The following is a 10,235-nucleotide window of genomic DNA, read 5'->3' as shown; positions in this document are numbered from 1 at the left end:
AATGCACACCACAAGATGCAGCAGTTCATTTCCTGAACTGTCCAAGCAAGCCAATTACCAGTAGTTTTTCCCCTGCAGACTATCAAGCAGCAGGATATTTCGAGAACACAGATTTTACTCCCTGCTTTGCAAGTAAGGGGGAATATTCCCTCCTTGCAAATTAGGAGGTTTAAAAATGTTAAAAGCAGGTAGTACAGCTTCCAAGTTGCTTGATACACGGCTCATCAATAATGTTGGTCTAAATACTGGATTTAAAACCCATGGTAGCACTGCAGCATTCAATAAAAGCAATTCAGCAGAAGCAGTTCTTGCTTAGCTTTTCTGCTCTCAGCTGGGCTTGCAGTTTGCAAACTGAGCTGGTTACAGATAAGCTAGAATCTGTTTACCCTCTCCTCTTCCACATCTGAATTAAACAAAGCTACAGGTTTTGGAACAGCCAACTCTTGGTTAAGGTGTTATTGGGATGGTTTCAGAGTGGAACGAGCTCCACTGCCTGTTTCTGAGGCTAAGCCCACACAGGAACACAGCTATCAAAGCGGCACCATGAAAGGCAAGAAAAAGATGCTGGCCGATAACCAGGGCACCATGCAAAGCATGTGGTGGACATTTCTCAATGACTTTGGGAGGGTAACAGAGCCAAAGGAGCCCAGTCACATTCTTGTTTGCACACAGTACAAACACCAGCCACCACAGAGCTCTAATCATACTTAACAAATGCCTTATCCAACAACAGACTTTTTGAATGCCCAGCTTTACATCAAGCTATATACATGCAAATGAAATGAAGGTATCTGCCCTCAGAGCACCTCAGTGGTAACACAGTGAAGTGTCAGAGCTCTCTTTTAGAAAGGCCAGGGGTCTGGCCATTCTATCAGACCAGCTTGAAGATAACAGCAAGTTAACTTGAAGATAACTGAGGCAAGCTAGTGAGCACCACTGGTCAGATATTAACTGTCACTCTTTTATGTTTGAGTAAATAAATGCCTTAAACCTTAGAATTGAGTGGAACTGAACACACCCAACTTGCATATTTTTGTTTAAATTCTACAGCATATTCACAAGTGTCAATACCTGAAGCTAGAACTATGGTAACGATCAAAAAATAGTGCTTCTAATAAAAAGTATTCTTAAATGTTATGACACTATGGAACGGTCTTCAGTGAATGTTAACAGCTTAATAAAAAGGTATATTTGATGCAAAGAACTAAAAGCAGTACAGGGCTCTGGGTACAATAAATAGGATAGATCATCTAGCACGCCAATACTGTTTGAACTCAGCAGCAGGTAGACTAAACACATCCTAATATAACACAGACTTTAATGTTCAAGTGGAATGGGAAGCTTCAAATTACAAGATGGTTCCTTACAGCAAATGAACTTTGATACTGATACAGAAAAGTGATTACAGCATTTCCCATAAAGAAAAAACAAACCAAGAATCTCATACCTGGGAGGCAGAGCCATCTGGGCCCCCTATGGAATCATTATCAGGAGAGCTACTGGGGCCATGAATACTCAGTGCAATATTCCCTCCTGGAAATTCATCTCCTCGTACTGAATGGATGAGATCATTCAAGTATTTGTAGTAAAGGTTGCTGGACAAGAAACCAGGTAAAAAAACCTGAGAGACAGAAGGAGGAGTCCTCTTTAATCAAGGCTGGTCTGCACAATTACAGCAGATCATTTGCACAACAGAAGGGAGACACAAACATCTCAGCCCTTGTGTAGATGGTACACAAGTAGAAGTGTCCACCCATGGTATTATTCCAGATTTGTAACTGCATTGCTTTAGATCTGAATCCAACTGCAAGCTGAACAAAAATAACTGTGTACTAACCAAAACCTCCAGTAACTGGAACTAAAGTTCAGATTTTCTGATTTCCTCCAGGAAAGCATGACAACCCAACAAGCTTACAGGTTGGGTTGCTACGCTGTTCTAAAAATCATCTGCAGCTCCAGAATCAAATCATTAATCTCTAGCATCCAAGTACCCCAGAGTTCACTATTAGCCACACCACTGGTATCGGACTTGCAAACAATTGCTACCAGCAGGAAGGACAATTTTCTAAAGATATATAAAGATGTTGACAGCAATTCACATGGGAGGAAATTTTGTTACTTCCATTAAAATGCAGCAATCGGCCAAGACAAACATTTCACAGAGAATTAACAGAAGCCAGTGGGGCAGTATCTTTTGAAATCAGGCTGGGAAAAAACAGTCTAGCAAGTTTTCCTAAAGCTGCCCTATTATCCAGGTAAACAGGAAGTCAGGAAAATAACAGGACAAATCAGAGATGCTGAAGAGGACACCTGACACACTACAGAATCTCCACATCATCTGTACTAACTGTCAAAACCATTCTGAAGAAGGTATCTCACCGTCTCCATGGTAGTCCATGCCTGCCGTAAGGGAGTAGTGAAACAGTTTGGGAGAGGACCACCTTCCCTGCAGATGTTGGATTCGATCTCTAACCTCACCGAGTCATCAAACCCAAGAGGATGTGTGGCTTGAAGGGAGAAGTACCTGCAGCACCGGATAGGGGAGAAAAACAACACAAAAGGCGTTGCAAAACTTTGCTGGTGGTCAGCACCCACCCGTTCCACCCAAGACCATCCATCATGCTGCAGCCACTAGATGGAGCTGGCTTCAAAAACGTCCATAGAGCTGATGCTGTTAACTACAGGGGAGAAGAATCCCCAATCCAGAGAAACATTTTTGATAAAGCCTTGTCCTGAAGATACAGATAAAAGAAACAGAGCATCAAGAGACTCCTGATTAGAAGAATCTTACACACACAGCTTTGTAGCAGGGAAGCACGAAACATTCAGAACTTAGAAGCAGCATTTGCTCTACTAATCACAACATTGAAACTGAGTTTATGGATAGCGTAGGGAGATGACTGATGAAAGAGAGGGAATTGTTTGCTTCCTCTCCAATTCTTATTTGCTACCAGGATAATAACCTAAGGAGTTTGTGGCAATGAGTTTCACATTTAACCTTAAGAACAAACTTTTTCTGGAAGCAGTTTTGGTGTCTGTCTTCCAGTTGCATTGTTGCTGCATTATTTGCAGCACAAAAAAAGGAAAAAGTTACATTACTGAAAGTCTGATATTAAAAAGGGATCTGGTATTTTTCTTAACAAAAGGAAAATATTTCAGAATACTAAGAACAAGCACTATCTGGCTTTTACTACAGATGATAACAGCTCCAAGTTTAAATGGATAACAGTATCTGAGCCTTAAGGTTTTTGTACGGCGATACATCTGCTACTGGGTTTAAATCCTTCATGTTTTCAAATGGCAACCAACTGGCTTTGATATTTTCACAACCAAATATAAATCCAAGCAATCAAGTCCTTAAAATTCTGAACTGTGTTTAAAAATGGAATCCTTACAAGGACTTTCTCTTCGTGCACACAGAAAAGTTTTAAAAGCTCTTGCGTATGTACACATCAAAGGCCACTTTAATAAAATGCATTTCAGTGTAACAGTGCAAGACTGCGCAGCAATGGTTTGAAAATGGAAACTTCTTTTTGCACAGTGCAACACACATACAAGCACAAAATTAAGAGCTTCAGAAACAAGTAACTGTTGAACTCTCTCACTTGTCATATAAAATCATGGCATCATTCTGTGCTTCTTGCCCATCATACTGGCCTTTTTTGGCAGCAAGTTGAGACTGGAAGTTATCTGCTGCCAACCAGAACTGCAGTACATTAACTGCATCTTCCTTCTCCATGTACTGGAAGGGAAATTGAAAAAGAGGAGAAATTAAGTAAGTTCTACCAAGAAACTTCCAATAAGCATAGACAAACTTGCTCCTTCCCATTTAAAACAGGAAACAGTCCAAATATTAATGATGCAAAATTGCCACCAGGGCATATAAACATTCTGAATTCTCAGATACAGCACTGCAGACAGATTTAGTTTGTTTAAAAAGAAAGAAACTTGGGACATTTCTGTTCTGTGCTGATTTTCACATGTAGTTTCCAAACAATTACTTATTTGTATCATACTGAAGACAGAGGGAAGGCTATTTTCATGCTATGCTCAGCTTACACTGAACTCAGCATATTGTCTCAGCTCTCCAGCTTGATGTTTCAAAGCACACTGGCTTGTCAGGCTATCCGGACAAGTATTTTACTACTAACAGATGATTCCCTAAAGATATAGGGCCCCACAACTGTAAAATCATACATTCAACCTACCACATTCCAGCCTGGTATCCTCCCTATGTACAGCTAGTGAATTATCTATCCGTAAGAATGCTTAAGGCTTTCAAAGTCACCATTTCATTTGGCAAGATAAAGACAACAACGCCAAGGCTTCTACAAAGCAAAGACACCCTCAGAAGCACTTGCTAAGTGGAGAAGATAGGCACAAATACTTACCCTGCAATCCAGTGTACAGGTTTGAACATTCGAGAGAGTTCTACATGTGGACAGGAAACTATTTAATACATTTTCTCCCTAATAAAAGATACACCTATTTTTTTTTTTTTATTTTTCAGGTGTCTTTATTAGAGCCATCAGAGAACGAATAAGGTTTTTTTCCATTTGATAGGAAGGAATTAAAAAGGCAAACTCAAAGCCTAGCACTCACCTCAGAGAAATAGAAGAGGGCTGATTCACAGAAAAGTATGTCAGCCAGATAAACAGTCCCACTAGTCAGCACCTCAATCTGGTATTTACAGAAATGATGACTTCGCAAAAACTCACTAAAGTGCCTGCACACAGAGAACAACAGTTAGTTATTAAGGGTCAGCAGCATTCAAGGCACCTTATGAACCTATTAGTTCTTGCCCCAGAAGTCTTATACTTTCAGTAGGATAAAAGCAAAACAAAGGAGGAATAGTGCAGGTTTAAAATGACACTAGAATGATATAAAGAATGCAACAGCATGCACATACAGCTTCAGCAAGTGATGACAATGGATTTGGAGGGAGAGATCTGAGCAGTTTCAAATGTAGAAGACTGCACAAAAAAGTGATTTTATGGTAACGTCTTCATAAATGTTTTTAATGGAACCACCTTTTGCATAAGGACAACAGTGATGTGAATCCAAACCATTCAATCCACTTACTCTTGTTCCATTGCGTTAAACACTATTGACTGTGCTGTAACAAAGCAGTTAGGATCCACTTGCCCATCTTCCCCACAAATCTTTGCTGCAAAGAAAGACCAGGTTAAAATTAACACCCATTTGGCTGATCAAGCTGGAAAACACAAGTGATGACAAGTTAATGATAAAATGCAGTTCAAACCCACTAGAATCAGCTGGTTCTGACTGTGCAAAAAGAGATTTTGAAGTACTGCAGGTAACTGAATGATAATATTACATCTGAAATTCTTGATTGAGACTCAAATCTGGATTCCCTCCATAACTATCAGGAATTTTTTCATTAATTTAAGTAAAGACTCTGAAAGTTCTTCTGGGGATATTGCACAGCACTACTGAAAGGTTAGATCCACTGATATTTGTCATGTGATCTATCTGTTACAACTGATTTCAACATTTATAAAAGGAAGAATACAAGTGCATGTGGTATTAAAGATACATTTTTATGGGAAAGGAGGAAGCTCCGAAACGAGTAGGCAGCATACATTCTTACCAACTATGTCATTTCTCATTGCTTCTGTTATAGGTATTGGTTTAGCAGCATCTGGAGAAATATATTTGGTAAAAGTACTAACTGCATCCCGTTCTATACCTACAAGGAAGAAATACAGAATCAAACTTGGAATTCCTTGGCACAGATCTAAAACAAGGAGCAAATAAACCTCTGCTCTACAGAAGACCAAGTATCTACTCATCAGTGACAAGCTCCCTTCCCATAAAGCCCTCAGTCCACTACTCAATACTTCGCTACAAGCTAAGTGGCTGTGTTATCTCCAGCCAGGCCACAATAAGCCCAGCATGGACTGGCTAGTGAGACAAAAATCAAGCAATGGAACTCTGAATTTCCTGCCACCAGACAAGACAGCACCCTCTTCCTCAGCTGCACACCTTAGTCCCAGAAGTAACACTTTTCTGTCAAGAAGTGTGGCCAAGTTCCCGATTTCTAGCTCTCATCACAGTGAACATAATGCTTGCATTATGAAGGAATTGAAAAAAACCTATCTTAAAACAGGATGCCTCAGAACAAGATACATGCTTTACGTGTCATCTTTCGAGAGTTGGGGTACTGCTTTGAAAGAGAGAGAAAAAAGTCACACTTCAGACTGTGTATGTTTCTCAAAAAGCACCCAGTACTTGCACATTCTTTTCAGGTATCAGAAAGCAGAGCTGCTTTTCATGACTGAAGTATCACTGCGTTTGTTTAAGATGTTTTGGGGCTGAGGTTAGGTGTTGTGGCGGTACATGGTAAATATATGAGAAAGAGAAATGGCAAGAGAAAGGGATGCAACACAAGGAAACAGTTTGGCAAACAAAAGGAATATAAAGAAAGGAGTGTTCCCTTTTTGTCTGGAGACTTGTACAAATGACGGAAGACCGAGAGGATGCAAAGTAGAGAACCAGGTACCGTGCTGCAGCTTACTACCAAAACTAAGTGTTTTAATTTCATCCTTACTTCCAGTAGCCTCTGAAGAGGTAGAATCCACATGAGAACAAATCAGTTACAAGGGGAAGAAATCTATCAAATAAATCCAAGAACAAAACCAGCATGTTCCATAGAACAATCTCTACAAGTCTCTTGTAACTATTACTTACATCATCTGATGTGATACAGGACATTTACCTTCCATGGAAAGTTAATTATCAATTCTCAGCCCCATCATCCAAACTTTCTGCAATTCTTTTAAGTTGGGATGAGATGGGTGAGGGAAGAACGGGACATTGCAATGTTCATCTTCATTTCTTAAGATTACACATGTAGCAACAGAAGTAACCTAAGCTTATTAGAATACATGATTCTGAAGTCTCTTCAGAAAATTTATTTTTCAACAACCAAACAATACATAGCTCAAACTGACCATCAGCTTACACAGCAATATTACTGATATACAAAATGATTTTCCTCCCTTGCAACATCACATCATACTTACTAAGAACACAGCTCATCATACAAAGCAAGCAGCAGCTCCCCATCTCCCACTCTTTTTAAAGGAAGGGGACACATGGCACTTACTTTTCATGAGTTTTCCTGACAAGTCTTTTAGTGCAGAGGAGGGGCTGTTTCTATTTGATGCTGTAAGCTTGGAAGATTCTTGCTGATCAGCTGGAACAGAACGAGTCCCTATCTCAGGTTTTCTTAGACAAAGAACACTGGCATTATTACTCTCCTGACCCAAGAGCACGTGGTTCTGGCTGTTGCTAGTTCTGTTGTTCTTGGTCGAAGCCACTGGCTTGGTCCTGAGCAGATGGACTGTGCTAGAATCCTCCAGTCTCTCCTCAAGCAATCCAGTTGGAGAAGACAACGCAATTTCCTGCTGTTTGGAGGGTGACACTGGCTCTGCCAACGAACTCTGCTTAACTGTGTTCAGGCTATGTGCTCTTATACGGGACCATGTTGTGGAGTGGAAGCTTTCAGCCTCTAACCAAAACTTAACCAAGTGTTCCATTCTGCGCAGTTCCATAAACTGGATAAAATAAGGGAGGGCTACATTGTCCTGCAGAACTTGTTCAAGGGTCTTTGAAAGGCTTGATTTGGTCTCTTGAGCCTGATAATTCAGACACGATCTGCCTAAAGAAAAATATAGCGGGAATGACTCCATATTGTACTACAGATATGGGCATTCAATACAAAAACGCCCTACGATGCACGCAGTGAGGAGACAATTCCAACATAATGATGGTACCCAAAGTAACCTCTTTTAAGAAACAAATGTAATATCTACATTCAAAACCCTTCTAGGGTAACAGCAGTCAAATTTCTGAATTACCTCATCTACTTGCCTGAAAAATCAAAGGATGGTGAGCATACCAGTAACACACAGAATAAAAAGAAATGCTGCATTATAAAGCTTATGAAGCCTTACCTAAGTCTCCAAAATGAGCAGCTTCCATGTGACTTGGCTGCTTCTTAAGGGCAGCTGTCCGGCTGCTAGAGAAAGAGTCCATGTTGGCAGAGATGGCATTAATTGCCACATGGCTTGGTCCTGCAGCCTCCAGCAAGGCATGATTTCTAGTGCTTCGTTGAGGGGAATGTACTGGTACTGGAGCTGGAATCAAGACAGGAATGATTAAAAGACTAGGCTTCCAAGACCTCTTCTGAGCAGTTTCCAACACTAAGCACCCCAAGATATGCCAGAGAGTTTGCAAGAGTCAGTCTTATTAAAAACTTCATTCTACCTTTGTGTGTCACCTTTGATCAATGCGTGATAAGAATAAAGACCACAGAAACAAATAGGTTATATTACAGCAAGAATAAACTCACTTCCAGTAGATCAGTGGTACCCACCCACGTGTATCTTCCTTATTCAGTAGCTAATCAAAGGATGCCAAGTCTCAGTTTACATGTGAAATATTACTCCCGAGTTTTCCTGCTTCCTTGGTAACTGCTATCGTAACAGCTTAATACTTTGTCAACAATTTAGTATGATTACAACATTCTTGCCAACCCATTTCCAGATCTTTTTTAAGGCTAAAACGTGCTACAAAATCCCGTGAGTTTTACCAAGATTATTTCTCAAAAATATTTTTCTTTGTCTCTATTTGATTTTAAGAGAGAAGAAAAAAGCAGTAAAAGAAATATCTCTGATGAAACCCCAACTATAAACATTAACCTCCTCTAAGCTGTTTTAGAACACAGCTATTTGAGCCCAAAGAGAACAAAGAAGAACTTCCTAACACAAAACCTTGCCAATGAGAAAGCATCAAGTAATTGTTAATTGATGACAAAGATGAAGAAAACAAATCATGCTCACAGCAGCTTCCAAAGCTCTCAGGAAACTGTGTTGGATTGGGATGTCATACAAGGACACCTTACACCTCTGACTCAAAAATAAAGCAAGTCAGATGACACGTTATCTCAGCACACTACTTCCTAGCGATGTGTTTTTTCAAGGTGTCAAGCAACTTTTGGTGACTTGCATGCTGCATAGCTTTATTTTTATTCACAATTTTATGACACATGATGACAGAACTCAATGATTTCACATTTGCTATCATGGCAACAGATACCTTAGGAGCAATGATATAGGAGAGTTAAAATGTTTACGTTACTGCAGTGTGTGGTACCAAGTCACTGTTTCCTACCTCTTACAAAGCCTTTGGTATTTAATACCAGCAGTAATGGAGAAAACTGCATTTTTTCGGGGCCCAGCGGATAGCAGCCAGTTGCTTGGCTGATGACAGTAACTGAGGAAAGCTTGGTGGCAGCTACCATGTAGAACCAGAGCCACAGTCCTCATAAAGGTTTAGGCTTTTGTGAATTAGGTTACAATATAATTTTATGTTATGAACATTTGAGAAAAAATTGTTCCACTTAATCTAAGGATCAGACACCTCTTACAAATCCTCCAGACAGCACTACATTGCTCACCTAATGTCATACAGATCATGGAGGAGCTGCTTGCCAAACTGGAGAGATGCTGTCTGCTTGCAGCAGTGTAATACAATAAATTTTCACATTTTTTTTTATTTACAAGGTCACCATATTATAGCCTTTTCCTGGGAAACTATCGGCTACTCATCAGAAATTGTAGTTGCACTTAACTCATGGAGTGTGCAACTTGGATGCAACTTACTGTTTCCTATAATTGATCTGAAAGACAGACCACCAAGGTGAAAAAAAGCCTTTAACTTTCCCTTGATATCCAGATAACACATTAACAAATACAGAAGCAGGATTTTGTCTGAGGATATAGAAGTAACAGATGAGATTCACACAAATTACCTCATCTCCTTTTAGTATCACAATAAAAACTGACAGGATAAATAATCTTGTTTTCCCCACAGTTTACAAAATTCCTACCCATCAAGATGTTTTTTCTCTCCTAACAGATTTAGCAGCAAGATTTCTGTATCACATGGAGCAGCATTACAACAGCTATTCATTTTGAAGATTCAGATCTTCAGCCTCACAAGCTATATCAGTGACACTTAAATCAGCCACTGGCAGCCTCTTTTGCAAATTAGACACAGTTAAGCTGCATTTTCACAACTGTGAAGTTCACTATGTGCATCACAGAAGCGATTTTTTGTACCTAAGGAATAACCAGTACTTGCCAGGTGACTGAACTGCATGATCACTTTGAATTAAAGCTCATGTGACATAGCTTAATAACCTTCTG

At 39.9% G+C, this 10,235-nt stretch overlaps 1 protein-coding gene across 1 annotated transcript in view; it reads right to left on the bottom strand.

The window, feature by feature from the left end:
- Positions 1-10,235, bottom strand: part of AKAP10 (A kinase (PRKA) anchor protein 10) — a gene marked incomplete at its 5' end in the record, with an annotated part of 15,027 nt that overhangs the window by 4,525 nt on the left and 267 nt on the right. Inside the window, 8 exons of the mRNA XM_010011035.1 lie at positions 1,448-1,621; positions 2,380-2,524; positions 3,606-3,742; positions 4,603-4,726; positions 5,083-5,167; positions 5,612-5,710; positions 7,130-7,684; positions 7,980-8,162. Of these exons, the coding sequence (XP_010009337.1) occupies positions 1,448-1,621; positions 2,380-2,524; positions 3,606-3,742; positions 4,603-4,726; positions 5,083-5,167; positions 5,612-5,710; positions 7,130-7,684; positions 7,980-8,162 (1,502 nt within the window). The remainder of the gene's footprint in view (positions 1-1,447; positions 1,622-2,379; positions 2,525-3,605; positions 3,743-4,602; positions 4,727-5,082; positions 5,168-5,611; positions 5,711-7,129; positions 7,685-7,979; positions 8,163-10,235) is intronic.

This window comes from Nestor notabilis, unplaced genomic scaffold (assembly GCF_000696875.1).
Source record: "Nestor notabilis isolate BGI_N333 unplaced genomic scaffold, ASM69687v1 scaffold35493, whole genome shotgun sequence".
Taxonomy (NCBI): Eukaryota; Metazoa; Chordata; class Aves; order Psittaciformes; family Psittacidae; genus Nestor; species Nestor notabilis.
Note: the sequence above shows the minus strand (reverse complement) of the source record. Positions and strands in the feature narration are given on the sequence as shown.